The sequence below is a fragment of the Oncorhynchus mykiss genome, chromosome 3 (genome assembly GCF_013265735.2).
Source record: "Oncorhynchus mykiss isolate Arlee chromosome 3, USDA_OmykA_1.1, whole genome shotgun sequence".
NCBI classification, from domain to species: Eukaryota; Metazoa; Chordata; class Actinopteri; order Salmoniformes; family Salmonidae; genus Oncorhynchus; species Oncorhynchus mykiss.
This window is the reverse complement of record NC_048567.1, coordinates 16251391-16274366: the sequence shown is the minus strand read 5'-3', so window position 1 is coordinate 16274366 and position 22976 is coordinate 16251391. Positions and strand designations below refer to the sequence as shown.

General features: G+C 43.3%; 1 protein-coding gene across 2 annotated transcripts in view; it reads left to right on the top strand.

Moving 5' to 3' along the window:
- Positions 1-22976, top strand: part of LOC110512031 (glutamate receptor ionotropic, kainate 2) — a 234597-nt gene that overhangs the window by 147611 nt on the left and 64010 nt on the right. For both annotated transcript variants that reach the window (XM_036970551.1, XM_036970556.1), the window contains exons 11-12: positions 11393-11599; positions 15828-16051. In XM_036970551.1, coding sequence (XP_036826446.1) covers positions 11393-11599; positions 15828-16051 — 431 coding nt within the window. The remainder of the gene's footprint in view (positions 1-11392; positions 11600-15827; positions 16052-22976) is intronic.

Genomic DNA, 22976 nt, shown 5'->3' with positions numbered 1-22976 from the left:
GGGATTAGATAGAGGAAGAAGAATAGGGATAGTGAAAGAGAGAGCAAGAGAGAGAGAGCAAGAGTGCGAGAGAGAGAGAGCGAGAGAGAGAGAGCGAGAGAGAGAGAGAGAGAAGAGAGAGAGAGAGAGAAGAGAGAGAAGAGAGAGAGAGAGAGAGAGAGCGAGAAAGAGAGAGTGAGAGAGAGAGAGAGAGAAGAGAGAGAGAGAGAGAAGAGAGAGAAGAGAGAGAGAGAGAGAGAGAGAGAGAGGAACCATAATATGACATTTATAGTGTCTATTCATTTGGAATGTTTAATGCACATTTTTTATTGTTTTTTTTCACTTTTGTTTATTATCTAGTTCACTTCCTTTGGCAATTTAAACATGTTTCCCATGCCAATAAATCCCTTTGAATTGAATTTAGAGAGAGGGAGAGAGAGAGAGAGAGAGAGAGAGAGAGAGAGAGAGAGAGAGAAACTATGAAAGTTAGACTTAATATGAATATGTTATGTGCTCAGGTCTAGATCTGTGCTTCTAACCTTTGTGTTATCTGTATTCTATGCCTTTTGATGGACTGAGAGAGAATGCAAACACACACACACACACACACACACACACACACTCATACAAGCAATGCAAACAAGCTGTGGATAGCCTCACAGTATAATTATGATTATGAATGAGACAGATGTGAAAAACTCATTAATTACCTCACACTGACAAATAACTACTCTAAAGGTTCATTAAGCTAAATGACAGTATAATCAACAATAAGTAGCTAGTGCAACACTATATCCTGTTGAGAACCTGTTCTACCCATCATCTGTCAAACATGTCTCTCTGGCTCTGCACACCTACAATGGCTGGGGGATCAGCTATATATGCATTGTATTATAAACCCTTTCCCCCTTCAGCAGAAACTGATTTTACACAACGCTCCAAGGGTAAGGAGTTGTTACTAAGGTAACAGGTGATGGGAATCTAAATAAATGAATTGACAAATCAACCTTTCAAGCTTATTTACTTTATTTCCTTGTCTTTTTATACACTTCATAGCTCCTCTTTTGGTTTCTTTAGTCAAAGCACAGACACTCAATTCGCTGAATATCTTCCTTAACCAACTTTGAAATCAAACCTGTTTCAAATATACACTAGATTACCACATTTTATGTGGACACTCATTCCAAAATCATGGGCATTAATATGGAGTTGGTCCCCCCTTTGTTGCTATAACAGTCTACACTCTCTGGGAAGGTTTTCCACTAGATTTCAGAACATTGCTGCAGGACTTGCTTCCATTCAGCCACAAGAGCATTAGTGAGGTTGGGCGCTGATGTTGGGCGATTAGGCCTGGCTCGCAGTCGGCATTCCAATTCATCCCAAAGGTGTTCGATGGGGATGAGGTCAGGCTCTGTGCAGGCTATTCAAGTTTTTCCACACCGATCTCAACAAACCATTTCTGTATGGACCTCGCTTTGTGCAAAGGGGCATTGTCATGCTTAAGTAGGAAAGGTGCCTTCCCCAAACTATTGAATCATCCAGAATGTCATGGGTTCACAGAATAATCCAGAATGTCATGGGTCCCCCGATCCTCAAAAAGTTCTACAGCTGCACCATCGAGACCCCACTGACCGGTTGCATCACCACCTGGTATGGTAACTGCTCGGCATCTGACCGTAAGGCACTACAGAGGGTACTACGGCCCTGTACATCACTGGGGCCAAGCTTCCTGCCATCCAGGACTCCAAGACTTGTCACCCAAGTCACAGACTGTTTTCTCTGCTACCACACGGCAAGCGATAACGGAGCGCCAAGTCTAGGACTAAAAGCTCCTTAACAGCTTCTACCCCCAAGCCATAAGACTGCTGAACAATTAATCAAATGGCCACCAAATGATTTACATTGACCCCCCCCCCCCCCCTTACCTCGACTAACCTGTACCCCTGCACATTGACTCAGTACCGGTGCCCCCTGTATATAGCCTCGTTATTGTTTATTTATTGTGTTTCTTTTTTATTATTCTTTACTTTAAGTTATTTGGTAAATAAACTACATTTTGAAGTGCACTGTTGGTTAAGGGCTTGTAAGTTTGCATTTGACGGTAAGGTCTAAACATGTGACAAGTTTGATTTGATTGTATGCTGTAGCGTTAAGTTTTCTCTTCAACTGGAACTAAGGGGCCTAGCCCAAACCATGAAAAACAGCCCAGACCATTCTTCCTCCACCGCCAAACTTTACAGTTGGCACTATTTATTCGGGCAGGTACCGTTCTCCGGGCATCTGTTAAACCCAGATTCGTCCGTCGGACTGCCAGATGGTGATGCGTGATTCATCACTCCAGAGAAAGCCTTTCCACTGCTCCAGAGTCCAATGGTTGTGAGCTTAACACCACTCCAGCCAATGCTTGGCATTGCGCATGGTGATGTTAAGCTTGTGTGGCAGTGGAAACCCATTTCTTGAAGCTCCCGACAAACGGTTCTTGTGCTGATGTTGCTTCCAGGGACAGTTTGGAACTCGGTAGTTAGTGTTGCAACCGAGGACAGACAATTTTTACGCGCTACGTGCTTCAGCACTCGGCGGTCCCGTTCTGTGAGCTTGTGTGGCCTACCACTTCTCGACTGAGCTGTTGTTGCTCCTAGACATTTCCACTTCACAATAACAGCACTTACAGTGGACCATGGCTGCTCTAACAGGGCAGAAATTTGACAAACTGACTTGTTGGAAAGGTAACATCCTATGACGGTGCCACATTGAAAGTCACTGAGCTCTTCAGCAAGGCCATTCTACTGTGAATGTTTGTCTATGGAGATTGCATGGCTGTGTGCTTAATTTTAAACAACTGGCAGCTGAAATAACCGAATCCACTAATTTGAAGAGGTGTCCACATACTTTTGTATATATAGTGTATATTTCATAAATAGGGTTTCTGTAGTATTAGTTGATTATTTTAAAATTGTTCATCATCATTTCTAGTTTGACCATTTCTAACTGTAAGAGTTTAACTTGTATTAGTAGGCAGTAGTCCTATGTGTTCCATGACTTTGATTAGGCAGTAGTCCTATGTGTTCCATGATCCCACATCACACGTGTGACATTTTGCCACTGATAAGGTTGCACTATGCTCTTCTTCTCTGACACATTACATACATACAACACGAAGAATCACACCCTGGAACCAATCGTAGTAGTGCTCGCCAACAGATCACACCTCCTATAGCCTTGTTTCCCCTGTGGGACGGGCTCGGCTCTGCCAATATGTGTTTAGTATGCCAGACATAAAGAACATTTCATTAAAACAGAATTTGAATTGAGACTTTTATTTACTACGGTTGCGTGATCTATGAGTCGCCGATCGGGTTGAATTAAAAGGTACAAATCCACACACGCTCTGTCGGGCTCCCTGAGGATCAAAGGAGTCACAAATGAGGAGAGAAAGAGAGAGAGAGACAGAGAGAGTGAGAGAGAGAGAGAGAGAGAGAGAGAGAGAGCGAGAGAGAGAGAGAGAGAGAGAGAGAGAGAGAGAGAGAGAGAGCGAGAGAGAGAGAGAGAGAGAGAGAGAGAGAGAGAGAGAGAGAGAATCAGCTTTGTTTGCACTATATAATAAACCCTTTTCCCCATATAGCGCAATCTGATTTTTCAGAGTTTTTTCACAGTGCTTCAAGTGCCCAATAATAAGGAGTTGTTACTAAGGTAAGAGGTAAAGGGGATCTAAATAAATGAATAGACTAGTCAACCTTTCAAGCTTATTATCTACTTTCTACGCTGTCTCTTCATATACTCTTCATGGCTATTCAAGGTACAGACATTCAAGCAACTCTTTATCTTCACTAATTGACTTTGAAATCAGAATTATTTCAAATAAATTTCATAAATACATATATACTCTAGTATTAATTGGGTATTTCACAATTGTTCATAATTATTTCTAGTTTGACCATTTCAGATTCTTCGAGTTAAACTTTGATTAAACAGTGAGCCTATGGGAAGTCTTCCACGACTCTACATGACACGTAGAGAGCACTGAGTGGGTTCTCTTTGTTCTTTGCTCTAGGCGGTAGCCTCGTAGCATACTGGCCCAATCATTATAAAAATAAAATAAATGCTCAAATGAGCCAGTATCATTGGGACACATTATTTTCATTGGGACACATAATCCATTTTAGAAGAATCAAGGTGATTTAGCATTCAAGGGTGAGTGACTCTCCAGATCAGCAGTATAAATACAGAAGTACTTTAATAAGCTTTGCTATACAGAGATAGCTAGCTAGTCTGTTTAGATTTTCTTTCCTCCCTCACTGTTTGAAATGGAAGATTCTTCTAGTTCTCCATCTGCGGAGGATCACAACACGAGACAGGATCAGGAGGTGGCATGTAAGACCTTGTAGCGTGTAGCTAGCGTGTAATGTTGTCAGACACTTCCTGTGGCTCTGACCTCAGCCCTCCCCCCACACACACACAAAGCGTGCCTGCACAAACACATGCACACGCAGGCACGCATACACAGACACTGTGTTTACACAATTAATTGGGATTAAAGCGCTGTTATCCGCTCATAATTCAATTTCCAGGGAAGAACATTTCCCGCAGAATGTATTCAGGACCACATTGAAAATAATATAATCATGGTGAAAAATCTGTGTTGTATAATACTTTAATTTGTTGTCCTATGGACAGACAGACAGACAGGCAGACTAATAAAACAGTGTTAGGTGTTAATTGGCCCACTGCCTGTTTATGATAATTACACTCTTTCACAGTTGACAGAAGGTGAGAGGTTATACGCTGCTAACGGGCTGACAATAGCTACATTGTGCTCATTGTGTTAGATAACACCTATTCCAATGACAAACATTGCAGCACTGAGAAAGAAGCCTATTCAGAGAGAGGAGATTACAGTTTATGTCTAACAGTGGGAGGGGGGCTAAAGGCCTGTCCACGTCCATTACAAACAAACCTTATTAGCATGCTGGGGCATTCATGTATGTTACAATTGATGTCCTCATGGGTGAATGTTTTACATTGGTAATTATTCTTGACTACTCGTTAGCCCCTATCTTTGTTGTATGAGAAGTTGTGGTTCTGCCTTCTTAACCTTTTACTGCAGTGGGCTGAATCAGGGTCACACAGAGTGTTTCTTGGTAGTCGTAAACAAACCTACTTTGAAACCAAAGTATACACCTCACACACATTGTTATAAGGTGCGTCTAGGTGGTTGGTGTAGGAGTCAGGCGAGGGAGAGCAGGGATGTCTGAGAAGCGTGTTTTAATAGGACCGTCCACCAACACAGGAATGGCACAATCAAATGGCACAATCGAAGAGGACAACGCCCTCGTTAACAGAGAACCCGGGCAAAACGCAGGAAGGAACAAACAAAGTTACGACACACTTTACGTAACCGTGAAAACAAATAACGGTAAATCCAACCGAGCACCTCACAATTAAAGACTAATCCCGCACAAACTCAGGCAACAGGTACAATTATACACACAGATAATAACGCAAATGAAACCAGGTGTGAAAAAGAAACCAAAGACAAAACAAACAGAAAAGGAAAAAGGGATCTATGATGGCTAGTAGACCGGCGACGCCGACTGCCGAGCGCCGCCCGAACAGGGAGAGGAGCCACCTTCGGTAGAAGTCGTGACACACATGGTTATGGGCTTAAAAAACAAGACACCTGTACCATGTCAGATATAGAGTTGAAATGTATAATTGTTTTTGTTAGCATCCCAATAATACACTTTAAATACATCACAGAAGACTGAAATATAACAAAGACGTTTGACAAGGAAACATCAGATTTCCGTCTGTTAAAAAAATATACATATACACCTAAATTATAGGCCAGTTTTATTGCTTCTTTCATCAGGACAACAGTTTTCAGCTGTGCTAACATAATTGCAAAAAGGGTTTTCTAATGATCAATTATAAACTTGGATTAACTAAACAACGTGCCATTGGAACACAAGAGTGATGGTTGCTGATAATGGACCTCTGTACGCCAATGTAGATATTCCATTAAAACTCAGCCGTTTCCAGCTACAATAGTCATTTCTAATATTAACAATGTCTACACTGTATTTCTGATCAATTTGATGTTATTTTAAAGGACAAAAAAATTTGCTTTTCTTGGGTTTGCGCCCAGGCTCTGTCGTAACCGGCCGCGACCGGGCTGTCCGTGGGGCGACGCACAATTGGCATAGCGTTGTCCAGGTTAGGGAGGGCCTGGCCAGTAGGGGTATCCTTGACTCATCGCGCACCAGCGACTCCCGTGGCGGGCCGGGTGCAGTGCGCGCTAACCAAGGTTGCCAGGTGCACGGTGTTTCCTCCGACACATTGGTGCGGCTGGCTTCCGGGTTGGATGCGCACTGTGTTAAGAAGCAGTGTGGCTTGGTTGGGTTGTGTATCGGAGGACGCATGACTTTCAACCTTCGTCTCTCTCGAGCCCGTACGGGAGTTGTAGCGATGAGACAAGATAGTAGCTACTAACAATTGGATACCACGAAATTGGGGAGAAAAAGAATAAAAAATAAAAAAAATGTGCTATTCTTTCAAAAACAAGGACATTTCTAAGTGACCCCAAACATTTGAACGGTAGCGTATATAAATAATAACATTCCACCCATGAGGCCACTAGTCATTTGACTGCATGAATGAGCTACAGCAGGGTATTTGATTTAAACGTAAAATGTTCAATTCTCTGTTAGGTTTATAGTAGCTTTATAGAAGCTCTCTCTTTGTCTCTTTCTCTCTCTCTCTCACTCTCTTTCTCTTTCTTTCTCTCTCTCTCTCTCGCTCTCTTTCTCTTTCTTTCTCTCTCTCTCTCACTCTCTTTCTCTTTCTTTCTCTCTCTCTCTCGCTCTCTTTCTCTTTCTTTCTCTCTCTCTCTCGCTCTCTTTCTCTTTCTTTCTCTCTCTCGCCACCTGCTCTGATTTCTAGATGTTCTTAATTGGTTTACTAAATCTTTCCCCCTTTCAAATACTGTACATCAAATACTTTTTGAGTGCACTGCACAGAGGCCGTGTCCGCTTCAAAGTTAAACTTCAGGTGGCTTTGCCAGACTAACCATCATGCATCGCACCTTTATGCCCTTAAATGCCCTCCTTGTTTTAGCTGGCTCAACACCACTCCTCTGACTAGGTTATAAACAGAGAGAGGAGGAGAGAGGAGAGTTGCTGATAAGGTCCATAGATAGATAGAGAGGGTGGGCATGTTTAAAAGGACCAATATAGGAGACAAGAGAGAAAGAGAAAGCTAGTGAAGAAGATAGAAAGTGTTGGAGGGAGAGAGAGAAAACGAGACAGAGAAAGAGGGGGAGAAAGAGAGAGAAAGAGACATCTCTTTGAGTTGGATAGCAGATCATTAGGCTAGTCGGCTATATTATTGATCCCTTTCAATTCCCTGACAGAAGATTGTTGTAGTGGTCAGAGAATAATCTCACCAAACCAAAGCAATCAGTTATACCACTCGGTATGTACAGTGCATTCAGAGAGTATTAAGACCCGTTGACTTTTTCCACATTTTGTTACGTTACAACCTTATTCTAAAAATGTATTAAATTGTTAATTTTTTTTGATCATCAATCTACACCAATACCCCATAATGACAAAGCAAAAATAGTTTACAAAAAAAATATTTTTCCAAAGAAAAAATAATAAACTGAAATATGACATTTACATAAGTTTTCAAACCCTTTACTCAGTACTTTGTTGAAGAACCTTTGGCAGCGATTACAGCCTTTAGACTGTATGATACTACAAGCTTGGCACACCTGTATTTGGGGAGTTTCTTCCATTCTTCTCTGCAGATCCTCTCAAGCTCTGTCAGGTTGGATGGGGAGTGTCTCTGCACAGCTATTTTCAGATCTCTCTAGAGATTTTCAATCGGGTTCAAGTCCGGGCTCTGGCTGGGCCACTCAAGGACATTCAGAGTCTTGTCCTGAAGCCACTCCTGTGTTGTTTTGGCTGTGTGCTTACCGTCACTGTCCTGTTGGAAGGTGAGCCTTCACCCCAGTCTGGAGCAGGTTTTCAGCAAGGATCTCTCTGTACTTTGCTCCATTCATCTTTCCCTCGATCCTGACTAGACTCCCAGTCCCTGCCGCTGAAAAACATTCCCACAGGTTTCCTTCAGGCTTGGCCAAAGAGTTCAATCTTGCTTTCATCAGACCAGAGAGTTTCATATCTCATGGTCTGAGAGTTCTTTAGGTGCCTTTTGGGAAACTCCAAGTGGACTGTCATGTGCCTTTTACTGAGGAGTGGCTTCAGTCTGGCCACTGTACCATAAAGGCCTGATTGGTGGAGTGCTGCAGAGATGGTTATCCTCCAGGAAGTTTCTCCTAGCTACACAGAGGAACTCTGTCCCAGTGACCATCGGGTTCATAGTCACCTCCCTGACCAATGTCCTTCTCCCCCGATTGCTCAGTTGGTGAGTCTTGGTGGCTCCAAACTTCTTCCATTTAAGAATGGAGGCCAATTTGTTATTGGGGACCTTCAATGCTGCACTAATTTTTTGGTACCCTGCCCCAGATCTGTGCCTCGACACAATCCTGTCTCGGAGCTTCCTTCGACCTCATGGCTTGGTTTTTGCTCTGACATGTGCTGTCAACTTTGGGAGCTTATATAGACAGGTGTGTGCCTTTCCAAATCATGTCCAATCAATTGAATTTAACACAGGTGGACTCTAATCAAGTTGTAGAAACATCTCAAGGATTATCAATGGAAACAGAATGCACCTGAGCTCAGTTTCGAGTCTCATAGGAAAGGGTCTGAATACTTATGTAAATAAGGTATGTATTTGTAAAAATGTTTTATACATTTGTAAAAATGTCTAAAATCCTGTTTTCGCTTTGTCATTGTGGAGTGTAGATTGATGAGAGTAAGGCTGTAACGTAACAAAATGTGGGAAAAGTCAAGGGGTCTGAATACTTTCCGAATGCAATGTATATGATGTTTTGCTACTTCTATTGTATGTTGGATAGCCTCAGTGTGTCACAAAGCCTTTCACCTCACAGCCTCAGACTGAAGAGATTTTTCAAGGTCTAAGACTTTCAGATATTACTCTAAAACACCCTTCAGGAATGGAAACTTGGATGACAAATTCATTATAGGGAGAAATACAATAGACATGCAGCTTGACCCACTAAAGAATCTAATATTGGACGATGTCTCAATGCAATGTCAGTAATTCATTAGTTCTAATGTCGGTCTCTCTCGGTTTGTGTTTGGATGAGTCAGTGTGAAAGGAAAGCGTATGTGTGGGTTTGAAAAACAGACCGTCATGCACAGTCATTCACTCTCAGTCTGTATAGTACCACGGCTCCATTTCCATGGTGATACACACATACTTAAACAGGGCTTCCAGATTCTAACAGCTTAGTGGGTTATTTGACAGAGATCTTGTGGAATAGAAGACACTTTTGCTGCTTTTTTAGAAGATAAAGGCCCAGTAGACCTAGTGCACACTATTTCTGACCTGCTGTGTGCACATGCCTGTGTGTGTGTGTGTGTGTGTGTGTGTGTGTGTGTGTCCCTCGAATTGAGTCCCTCTTGAATTGAGTCCCTCTTGAATTGAGTCCCTCTCGAATTGAGCCATAATGTGGACAGTACTTTTTTGAACCATTCTTTCATCAAGGTTTCATCATTAAACGGAGTCCTGTATAGCACCCTACAGTAGGTGTGCTCAGGCACTGTCAGACACCATATGTAACAGCTAGATTGTCTGTGACTGTCTAAAAGCACAACATTGTCAATCAATGGCAGTGGCTGATATGAATTCTGAATATGTAGAGGCTGTTATAGACTGAGAATGAGAAGTGTTTGGGGGCGAAGGGCGATATAACCCTCTTTTACAGTATCTTTACCAATAGCAGTGGTGTAAAGTACTTAAGTAAAAATACTTTAAAGTACTACTTAAGTTCTTTTTTTTTTTGGTGTCTGTACTTTACTATTAATATTCTTGACAAGTTTTAATTTTACTTCACTATATTCCTAAAGAAAATAATGTACTTTTTACTCCATACATTTTCCATGTCATCCAAAAATACTTGTTACATTTTGAATGCTTAGCAGGACAGGAAAATGACCCAATTCACGCACTTATCAAGAGAACATCTCTGGGAATCCCTATTGCCTCTGATTCGGTAGACTCATTAAACACAAAAGCTTCATTTGCAAATGATGTCTGCGTGTTGTAGTGTGAACTTGGCTATCTGTAAATAATGCCAAAAAACAGAAAATTGGGCTGTCTGGTTTGCAAAATATAAGCAATTTTAAATTATTTATACTTTTACTTGTACTTTTGATACTTAAGTATATTTTTTCAATTACATTTACTTTTGATACTTAAATATACTTAAAACCAAATACTTTTAGACTTTTACTCAAGTAGTATTTTACTGGGTGACTTTCACTTTTACTTGAGTCATTTTCTAGTAAGTTTTTTTTACTTTTTCTTTTTTAAGTATGACATTTGAGTACTTTTTCCACCACTGACCAATAAATGCTACTATATGTGTTAGCACATTCTTGTTCTCATAAAATCTCTGAGCCAGTAAAATGTGTGAAAGCTGGTTGAGATCCAACATGATTTTGTTTGTACCGTGGCATGCCACAATTACATGGTAAACAACACCTGTTTGATAATATATTCTCTGCCTGATTTTACTGAGAGAGATGGGGGTAGAGGGGAGAGAGGGATAGAAAGAGAGAGAGACATGAGAGAGATATAGTAGATAAAGGGTGAGTGGGGTAGAGAAAAAGAGAGAGTGAGAGTGAGAGGCAGCGAACGAGAAAGGGAGGGGAAGAGAGGATCCAGAGCGTGAAAGAGGACATTAGTAATCTCCCCAGCTGTTCGTACTAACAAAGAGGATGTGCTGGCTCCTGTTCTTTTGTGTCAGTTTATCAGCATCTCTGATCTTATTTACAAAGCATCTGGTGGCCTGAGAGCCAGGGACAGGGACAGGGACAGGGACAGGCCCCCAGCCAGCATGTTCAGCCTTAGAGGAGAGGAGGGGAGGACCGAGTCAGAGATATAGAGGATTATCTCTTATTATGGTCATGCTTCCATCGCTCCATGTACCTTGTGCCACATTTCTGAGACTGCATTCCAATACTCCACAGACACACACGCGAGCACACACACACACACACACACACACACACACACACACACACACACACACACACACAACCACAGACACACACCCCCCTGGTTTTAGCAGCAGTGGTCCTTCCCCCTCTGTTCCCCTCCCTCTCTCCTGTAGCCAGTGTGTGTCCAGGCACGTCAGGCTTTGAGCCTATCTCACACATCAAGCACACTCACAGAAAGGCCTTATCAGAGTGGAAAATATACTAATCCTTACCTCCAGAGACTGATCCAGTGTTCGTCCACCCCTGTCCTCTCTCCAACCTAACAGGTGGAGCCCTATGTGATGTTCAAGAAGTCAGACAAGCCCCTTTACGGTAACGACCGCTTTGAAGGTTACTGCATCGACCTGCTGAGGGAGCTGGCTAGCATCCTGGGGTTCACCTACGAGTTGCGTCTGGTGGAGGACGGCCGCTACGGGGCCCAGGACGAGACCACGGGCCAGTGGAACGGCATGGTCAAGGAGCTGATCGACCACGTGAGTCTGGACCTACCTCACTACTTGGAAATTATCTATGTAAATGATTCAAGTTTAATTAATGAGGTGGTAAACAGCTAGAGGGCGTAGGAGGGAATGTATTTTGTCTGATGTGTGTGTGACAAGGGTTGGTATAGTTGCATTTTGTATGACAAACATGTTTTTAGCTTAGAGAGAGAGGGAGAGAGACAATGACAAAGAAATAGAGAGGTAGAGAGGTAGAGACGGAGAGGTAAAGATAGATTGAGTGAGAGAGTGAGAAAGAGCAAGATAGAGAGAGAGAGGTAGAGAGAGAGGTATAGAGAGACATCAGCTCCATACCTGGTTCCTGACCTGGTGTACAGCAAGGATTCTGGCTTGACTTGTTTCCACTGCAGAGCTTATTAAAACAAACAAGCACACACACATACACACACACACACACACACACACACACACACACACACACACACACACTCACACTCACACTCACACTCACACTCACACTCACACATACACACTGCCCACGGACTATATCATTAAGTTTGACAAAGTAAGACCAGGATTGTATAAGCTGTGCACAGGCAGGCAGAAAAATAACAGGTTCGCCACAGCCAATGCTCAATATCTGACCCCATTAAATAACACTGCATCTCCCTCAACTGTGGTACACTGGACCGACGGCCATGTTTGTTTTGATCATACGGAGGCTGGAGAGGGAGAGGGATCCCAAGGATTTGACACACACATGGCACAATTCCTGCGAGGTGATTGGAGTGTTGGCCGTTATGTAGATATAGACCCACCTATCAATTCAATTAAATTCAATTCAAGGGGCTTTATTGGCATGGGAAACACATGTTAATTAACATTAGTGAGGTAGATAATATACAAACGTGAAATAAACAATAAAAATAAGTAAACAGTAAACATTCCACTTAGAGAAGTGCCAAAAGAATAAAGACGTTACAAATGTCCTATTATGTATATATACAGTGTTGTAACGATGTGCAAATAGTTAAAGTACAAAAGGGAAAATAAATCTCTAAACAGCAAACGATGTATCCCAAATGGCACCCTATTTCCTACATGCTGTAGTGCACTACTTTTGACCAGAGCTCTAACGTAGTGCACTTTATAGGAAATAGGGCGGCATTTGGGACTTACAGTGGGGCAAAAAAGTATTTAGTCAGCCACCAATTGTGCAAGTTCTCCCACTTAAAAAGATGAGAGAGATCATAGGTACACTTCAACTATGACAGACAAAATGAGAAGAAAAGAAATCCAGAAAATCACATTGTAGGATTTTTAATGAATTTATTTGCAAATTATGGTGGAAAATAAGTATTTGGTCAATAACAAAAGTTTATCTCAATACTTTGTTATATACCCTTTGTTGGCAATGACAGAGGTCAAACGTTTGCTGTAAGTCTTCACAAGGTTTTCACACACTGTTGCTGGTATTTTGGCCCATTCCTCCATGCAGATCTCCTCTAGAGCAGTGATGTTTTGGGGCTGTTGCTGGGCAACACGGACTTTCAACTCCCTCCAAAGATTTTCTATGGGGTTGAGATCTGGAGACTGGCTAGGCCACTCCAGGACCTAGAAATGCTTCTTACGAAGCCACTCCTTCGTTGCCCGGGCGGTGTGTTTGGGATCATTGTCATGCTGAAAGACCCAGCCACGTTTCATCTTCAATGCCCTTGCTGATGGAAGGAGGTTTTCACTCAAAATCTCACAATACATGGCCCCATTCATTCTTTCCTTTACACGGATCAGTCGTCCTGGTCCCTTTGCAGAAAAACAGCCCCAAAAAGCATGATGTTTCCACCCCCATGCTTCACAGTAGGTATGGTGTTCTTTGGATGCAACTCTGCATTCTTTGTCCTCCAAACACGACGGGTTGAGTTTTTACCAAAAAAGTTATATTTTGGTTTCATCTGACCATATGACATTCTCCCAATCTTCTTCTGGATCATCCAAATGCTCTCTAGCAAACTTCAGACGGGCCTGGACTTCAGACGGGCCTGGACATTTACTGGCTTAAGCAGGGGGACACGTCTGGCACTGCAGGATTTGAGTCCCTGGCGGCGTAGTGTGTTACTGATGATAGGCTTTGTTACTTTGGTCCCAGCTCTCTGTAGGTCATTCACTAGGTCCCCCCGTGTGGTTCTGGGATTTTTGCTCACCGTTCTTGTGATCATTTTGACCCCACGGTGTGAGATCTTGCGTGGAACCCCAGATCGAGGGAGATTATCAGTGGTCTTGTATGTCTTCCATTTCCTAGTAATTGCTCCCACAGTTGATTTCTTCAAACCAAGCTGCTTACCTATTGCAAATTCAGTCTTCCCAGCCTGGTGCAGGTCTACAATTTTGTTTCTGGTGTCCTTTGACAGCTCTTTGGTCTTGGCCATAGTGGAGTTTGGAGTGTGACTGTTTGAGGTTGTGGACAGGTGTCTTTTATACTGATAACAAGTTCAAACAGGTGCCATTATTATAGGTAACGAGTGGAGGACAGAGGAGCCTCTTAAAGAAGAAGTTACAGGTCTGTGAGAGCCAGAAATCTTGCTTGTTTGTAGGTGACCAAATACTTATTTTCCACCATAATTTGCAAATAAATTCATAAAAAATCCTACAATGTGGTTTTCTGGATTTTTTTTCCTAATTTTGTCTGTCATAGTTGAAGTGTACCTATGATGAAAATTACAGCCCTCTCTCTTCTTTTTAAGTGGGAGAACTTGCACAATTGGTGGCTGACTAAATATTTTTTTGCCCCACTGTATATATACTGTAGGCAAGCAGGATCTGTGGTGGACAAAACAGACAGTAATTGGCCCGGACAACCCTTCACAGGAGTTGGAGTATACTAGCTCGGCTCACCAGGACATGGTGAATTGAGCTGAAGAAGCTGAACATATCTAATCAAATGAAGTTGAAGGAAATCACTGGTGCTCTCTGACTAATGCTTAGAGTCATAGAACTAGAGTACTGTAGATGCACCTGGATACATTCGGTTGACATAGGACCTATTCATGAGCTACATGAAGTGATCTAAATCGTATTGCGTCATGTCATTTGGCCTTAAATGACATGGAACAGATATAGACAGCCTACCTCGTATGACTACAGATTATGTCTTGTTTAATATCAGAAATAGTTCTTCATACATTATAGTGGCTGGGACCAAACCACCTCATTCAATCTAGATTGATGTATGACAACCTTGATGGTGACAAACAGGATATTTCATTGTGAAATGATGTTGCTGACCTTGCTGTCAGTGTTTAGCATGTACCTGTGTCACAATGGAGCTGCAGATTGATCAACCACACAGAGCTTTAACCCCACATAGAGAGACCGGATTGGTTGGGACGTTTCGGATGTGATTGAAAGGTCAAGTTCAACATACTGTATTAAAATGAAAGAAGGACTCACACTCTGAGTCATGGCAGAGGGATATGTATGGATGGAATATGAGTGATGAGGCTGTGGAAGAATGAAGATAAAAAAGTAGAACCCCTGATTCGGTGTTGTGAAGAAATAGTGTTGTTATGAAATAACAACTAAATATGATCCTCTCTGAGAGACAAAACATAAAATGTAGATGTCTGTGTTCTTATGAGTATGGCGATGGTTGAACATTATCTTATTTTCTGGGAACAATTTCTTCCATCGCTCACACCCTCCCTCCTCTACCCAGACACTCCTCTGCCCTGGTGACTGTGGTCGATAGGACCATCCATCCTCTGGGGTAGAGGGAGGGGAGGTTGCCTTAGTTTAGGTTCAACGTCTGACAAGGAAAGGATGTATGTGAGATGGAGGAATAGAAAGAGCTTATAAAAAGGGAGGGAGGTTGTGAGGGAGAGAGTGTGTGGAGGAGCGAGCGAGAGAGAGGGAGAGAGAGACGGAGAGGGAGGGAGAGAGAGGTAGAGAGAGAGAGAGGGAGAGAGAGCGAGAGAGAGGGAGAGAGAGCGAGAGAGAGCGAGAGAGCGAGAGAGGGAGAGAGAGAGAGGGAGAGAGAGCGAGAGAGGGAGAGAGAGCGAGAGAGGGAGAGAGGAAGAGAGAGAGAGGGAGAGAGAGAGAGAGAGAGAGCAAGAGCTAGAAGGGCTCTAAATTTCCTCCTAAGTGCCGTGGGACAGACTCTGTGATGTGTAAAGGCCCTGTTTTCTTAATTTGATTGGCTCTAAACGCTTCCTGCGTCTCTGACTTACAGCCTATCCTTCTTCCCTTTTATGTTGTCTGTTGACAGAAAGCTGATCTGGCAGTGGCTCCCCTGGCCATCACCTACGTGAGGGAGAAGGTCATCGACTTCTCCAAGCCCTTCATGACACTGGGGATAAGTATCCTCTACCGCAAGCCCAACGGAACCAACCCTGGGGTCTTCTCCTTTCTCAACCCCCTCTCACCCGATATCTGGATGTATATTCTGCTGGCTTACTTGGGTGTCAGTTGTGTGCTGTTTGTCATAGCCAGGTAACATGTCAGTTCCAGTGATCACCGAAAATTCATTGACACACTATTATATGCCAACGTCTTAATTATTTAACCTTGCTCCATCTGACTAACAGGATAACCTCTCGGTGATTATGTTACGATCTTGACACTAAGTGGACAATATCTGATAGTTTATCGTCACCTACTTACTCAGATGACACAGACTTTATAGCCAAGCCCCATACTAAAAAATTCAGAAACACATTCACTCAAACTTTTAATAATGCAACCAACTTTGAAGAAAAAGGTACATAGATAAAAGTCTATATATCTGGGGAAAGTAGATTTTCCAACACACGAAGACAGTTCCCTATGGTTCCCTTTCAGCCTTCTCTCCCAGTATAATGGGGGAGGGCTGAGTGTTCCCTATCGGCAGGCTGCTCTAGAGAGGCAGCAGGCAGCTGCTGTTAAGTGATTCCTGGGAAGTCTCTGTGTCTCCACACATCACTGCTGTTCCCTGGTCTGCCACAACTATCTGCTGCTCAGGAGATAATGCACACAAACACAAACCTTACGATCAGAAAAGTTAAACCAGCCGTTTCAGGACTATGTGTGTGCGGTATGTGTGTATGTGGGGTACCAGTCAAAAGTTTGGATACACCTACTCATTCCAGGGTTTTTCTTTATTTTTACTATTTTCTACATAGTGAAGACATCAACACTATGAAATAACACATATGGAATCGTGTAATAACCAAAAAAGTGTTAAACAAATCAAAATATATTTTATATCTGAGGTTCTTCAAAGTAGCCACCCTTTGCCTTGATGACAGCTTTGCACACTCTTGGCATTCTCTCAACCAGCTTCACCTGGAATGCTTTTCCAACTTATGCTTGGCTGTTTTCCTTCACTCTGCGGTCTAACTCATCCCAAACCATCTCAATTGGGTTGAGGTCGGGTGCTTGTGGAGGCCAGGTCATCTGATGAAACACTTCGTTATATCGATATATATAAAATAAAGAAAAACCCTTGAGTGAGTGCAGTAGGTGTGTCCAAACATTTGACTGGTACTGTATGTGTGTATGTATGTGTGTGCTCGTTGGTGTGAACGGCTGCTGCACCCCCCCTGTTGTCTCCAGTGTCTCAAAGTCACTACTGTCTTTTCTTTTCTCCACCTTGCCTCAAACATACCGGGTCATAGGATCTACATAGGAATAATATCAGCACAGTAAGAACCTGCTAGTTATGACTGTGACTTAGAAAAAGGACAGAGGTGGCTGACAATTTAAAAAGCTTGATCATTTGTAAGGTTGATCACTTGTTTGTCCAGTATAGAGAGAGTGGGTCTTTGTAGGATTATTGGAGAACTGAAGAGAGGGTATGAAGAGTGAGGATTTTATGTTTGTCAGGAGGCGAGGTCAGCTGGTGTGTGTTAGATCTTGAGGTCAGCTGGTGTGTGTTAGATCTTGAGGTCAGCTGGTGTGTGTTAGATCTTGAGGTCAGCTGGTATGTCTTAGATCTTGAGGTCAGCTGGTGTGTGTGTTGTCAAACTCATCAGGATTAGTTGATTGGCAAGTTATCAGCATCTGAACCTGTGCACACGTTGGGTCAGCATAGCCCTCTGATACCTAATAACTGGCTGTGTCTGCAATGGCACCATATTTCCTATATAATGCACAACTTTTGGTCTGGGCCCATGGGGCTCTGGTCAAAAGAAGTGCACTATATAAGGAATAGGGTGCCATTTCAGATGCAGTCACTGGTCCACTGGTGGAGAATAGGGCCAGTCCTGTAGGAACTTTAGCATAACATTTACAGAGAACGTGTCAAGGCTGTGGGTAACTGGTGAAAGGAGTCAGGCGCAGGAGAGCTGAGATGCGTGGACAAGGTATTTAATACAAGATACACCAGTATAAACACAATACTATGGTGCGGGAAAAATACCGATACCACGAAATAAACGGGTGTAATAACAAAACCCGGCAACAAAATACCAGCCGTCAGATACAGCCCGAACAATAAAACAAACACGCACACAAACATGGGGGAAACCAGAGGGTTAAATAATGAACATGTAATCGGGGAATTGAAACTTGGTGTGTAAAAAAACAAAGACAAAACAAACGGAAAATGAAAAGTGGATCGGTGATGGCTAGAAGGCCGGTGACATCGACCGCCGAACGCCGCTCGAACAAGAAGAGGGACCGACTCCGGCGGAAGTCGTGACAGAACGCTAACATTTTATTGAAATATTCAATCATGATGTAGTGTCGAGGATTTAAATGTAATTTAGCGTTTACATGTGATAAACTGTTTTGTGTTGATATTTTATTTTGATGGATACCATATTGGTTAGTATGATTTTTGACCAGTAGTAGTACATTTCATTCTTATATTGTCATCTTGACCTTAGAGGCTGGATATTATTATTGAAATAAGAGCAATGGCATTGTGGATGGTGTAACGCTAAGCAAAGTACATTTTAATGTGTTGTGTATCTTTTGTTTGCTTTGTTCAGGCTTAGCTCTCAGGCATGGGAAAGTAGTGCAGTTTGACATTTTCACATTTACATTATTATAATTTTTTTATTTTACCCCGTTTTCTCCCCAATTTCGTGGTATCCAATTGTTTTAGTAGCTACTATCTTGTCTCATCGCTACAACTCCCGTACGGGCTCGGGAGAGACGAAGGTTGAAAGTCATGCGTCCTCCGATACACAACCCATCAAAGTCGCACTGCTTCTTAAGACAGCACGCATCCAACCCGGAAGCCAGCCGCACCAATGTGTCGGAGGAAACACCACAGACAAGGACATCCCTACCGGTCAACCCCTCTCTAACCCGGGCGACGCTAGGCCAATTGTGCATCGCCCAACGGACCTCCCGGTCGCGGCCAGTTACGACAGAGCCTGGGCGCAAACCCAGAGTCTCTGATGGCACAGCTGAGTCTCTAACCACTGCGCCACCCGAGAGGCCTTCACATTTACATTTGAGTAATTTAGAAGACGCGGCTTACAGTTATTGTGTTCATCTTAAGATAGCTAGGTAGGACAACTACATATCACAGTCATAGTACGTATGCTTTTATTCAATAAAGTAGCAAAGTCAGAGCTAGTAAGAGGGAAAAAAGGGAAGTACCAGTGTTAGTTCACAAAATGCTTTTTTGTGTGTGTGTGTGTGTGTAGGGGGGGGGGGGGGGGGGACAGAGTACTCAGGTTGGGGTGTAGGGATTGATCATCAGAGCCTGAAAGTAGAGAGGGGCAGTTCCTCTTGCTGCTCCATAGACAAGCACCATGGTCTTGTATCTCTCCCCTTGATCTGGTTGCTCTCACCTGACTAGGGCCGGCGTTTGAGGCACGCTGGAGAAGAAGACAAAGAAAAGTTTATGTTAACTCTAAGACTTTTGGGGGAGCGTAACTCTTTCAGTTGTACACCCAAAACAGTTTTACAGTTAATACACGTGTGTTTTCCAATGTTACTGGCGATATGATCACACAAGAGAATAAAACACTGCAACTGGCATCTAAGTTGGTTCAGAATATGCACCTATCTTTTTAAATGATCACAGTAAGTAAGTGTTGTTGGGTAAGTGTTCAAATATCCCTGCCACTCTGTTTAGACACTAGGCATGGTAGGGCTTCGGTAGCATGCATGTACTGTACAGTGTAGTTGCACAAACCTCAGTCGTTCTCTGGAAAGGTAACTAAGCTAACTGTACATATATATGTGTGTGTACACATTTTATCTATGTATGCTTGTGTGTGTGCTTTGTATGTGTGAGGGGGTTTATGCTAATGTGTGTGTGTGTGTGTGTGTGTGTGTGTGTGTGTGTGTGTGTGTGTGTGTGTGTGTGTGTGTGTGTGTGTGTGTGTGTGTGTGTGTGTGTGTGTGTGTGAATGCTGTATGGTGACATTATAAGGACTGGTTTAGGCTCCCCCTAGGCAAACTGATCTACATGCCATATTTAGAAACACTGTCAGGATACAGTGGGAAAACCACGACATTACTGTATTCACATGATTTAATAAGTTAACCTTCTCATATCACCAGCTGTTGTTGTTTTTGTTGTTGTTGTTGTGTTAGGTGTTGTTGTTGTTGTGGTAGGCGTTATTGTTGTTGTTGTCCTCTAATATCTTTCCTACGCTGTTCCTTCTTCCTTTGTTAGGTAGGTGAAGAGATGAAACATCTGAAACAGTCTCCCACCTCCACACCATCTCTGTGCATTATTGCCTTGTTACAGTTTGGGGAATCTAATTTCCTAACTCCTCCTTATCAAATGAAATTTAAAAAGATAAAAACTTGCAGAGGAGCGAATGAGCTCTCTTATCGTCAACAATTTATCCAAACATTTATGCAGGATTCTCTCTCTTTCTGTCGGCCAATCTTTTAATTATGTGGTCTCCGACTATTGTTACATCCTGTTGTCACATGCTTGGTGGATAGAATACTGCCTCAATACAACACAGTCTCTCCTTCGTTTGTGTTACTGTGAAACAGAGTCCATCATTTGTTCAATACACAGTCTATCACCATCTGCTTCGTTAGCTGCAACATGTTACAACATGCTTGTGTAACAGGCACATTTCCCATCCCTTATTCTATCTACATTTGTAGAAGGGGAACGGATGTAGTGGAATTTCAATTAGACTCTTCTGCATTTCTCCTCCATTACTACAATGAGAGTCTCAGTATGCTCTCAAAAGCCCCATGTAGAACAATTTGTCGGCCTCTCAATGCTACACTACAGATATAGATTTTTGATCATCCTGGAAATAGAAGCAAACAACAGCATTTGACTGAGCTTTTCTGATTGGCTGCAAGGTTTGTGTATAGACAGACATGTATAAATGTATTTCTTCAAGCCGTATGGAATAGTCTATGGCAACAGCCCCATTCGAACGCTGTTGATGGCTTGGAAGGTTCATATATCGCCTATAGAGATATATAGCCATGTCTTTTCCCCAGTCATTTAGAATTGAAGAGACTAGACCTGCAACAGCCCCTTTCTAGCGCTCTCTCTGTGTTCATTCTTCTCCCCTGACATTGGTGTTATCAGGCGTATCATCTGTTGAGTTTTCAGCAGGACGATCCTATAAAATGATAAAAGCCTGCCATTGTTTCTTCTCTGCTGCTGAGTTCCCTTCTTTCCTGCCTTTCTGCCCTCCACCCTCTCCCTCTTCCTCTCTCTCCGCTCAGCGGTGACCTTACTCAAAGTTTCTCCCTCTCCGGCTCTGATGACCTGAGATAACGTAAGGGTGGTGTAATTGGATCAAAGTGACAGCTAACTGAACGGGATGGGGCTGGCGGAATGGCCGGGCAGCGCCACCTTCAGAGGCAGGTTAAGCTGCTGCTAGTGGTTCTCCTCGTACGGCGATGAGAATGTTTTAATATTCCCACCGCGGTGAGGTAACTCCCTGCCTCTTACCCCACCCTCTCCTCAGGCCAGCTACGGATGTAGGATGACAAGCTGGCTCATCCGTGTTCTCATCCATGTTCCTGGCGTGGGGTAATTGGCTTTGCTCAGAGAGATCTCCACTAAGGGGGTCCAGCCGGGGGCACCAGTCACTAGTCACATACGTCTTGCCAAGGTCACAGTTCACATGAACTCAATTTGGAATTGCAAACTGACAAGCAAGCAAATCTGGGGCAAATTGAGTAGACAGATTGATTTAGGGCCAAGGAACAGTGGGATCTAAAGGACGTTCAGCGGTCTTGGAGCTGGACTAGAATACCCCCTGGAGTGTGACATGGGGGATAGGGAGCGTGCACTAAACACATTATAATGGCCAAGCCCATTATTCATGACATTGGTGCATGTTCTGATGCTGTCATATTATCAATACTGTAATATGTCTTAATGCTATCACCAATATGTAGCAATATATAGCTGTCACCAATATATAACTTTATATCTAAGCCACCAAGAAAAAAAAATGATACCAACCTGACAAGTAACCATGCTGGATTGTCTACTGTTTAATTATTTTTATGCAAAATCAAAAACATTTCCATTGGATATTATTGTGGAATTTGGAATTTGGGGAGTTTAAATGTTTCTAGAGAGTCAAGTCCACAGAACACATCCATCGACTATTCAATTTGATTAGTCATATACTTCAACCAGGGAAAAAAGAGGCCTGGCTTAAGATATTGCTCCTACGATTCCACAACTACAGCACAAACCAAATGGGGTCGGGATGCTTAATTGTAGCCCAATCAACCTTTACTAATGTAATGTCACTTTTATTTAACGTGAATAAATGGGAAATCTCTTTGCTTGAGGAGTGAGCTGAGCTGAAGTTGAAGCAGAGCGGAGTGAGTGGGAGTGAGTACTGCACAGACAGACAGGCAGACAGATAGTCAGGCAGACAGACAGACAGACAGACAGACAGGCAGACAGACAGGTAGGCAGAGAGACAGATAGTCAGGCAGACAGACAGGCAGGCAGGCAGGCAGGCAGGCAGGCAGGCAGGCAGGCAGGCAGGCAGGCAGACAGAAAGGCAGGCAGGCAGGCAGGCAGGCAGGCAGGCAGGCAGGCAGGCAGGCAGGCAGGCAGGCAGACAGACAGACAGACAGACTCCAGGAAGGATGTCAGACAAGCAGGCAGGCAGTCAGACAGGCAGATAGTCAGGCAGTCAGACAGACAGGCAGTCAGACAGGCAGTCAGACAGACAGGCAGTCAGACAGACAGACAGACAGACAGGCAGTCAGACAGACAGGCAGACAGACAGACAGGCAGTCAGACAGACAGACAGGCAGTCAGGCAGGCAGACAGGCAGACAGGCAGATAGTCAGGCAGTCAGACAGACAGGCAGACAGACAGGCAGTCAGACAGACAGACAGGCAGTCAGACAGGCAGACAGGCAGGCAGACAGGCAGACAGGCAGACAGACAGGCAGTCAGACAGACAGACAGACAGTCAGACAGGCAGTCAGACAGACAGACAGGCAGTCAGGCAGGCAGA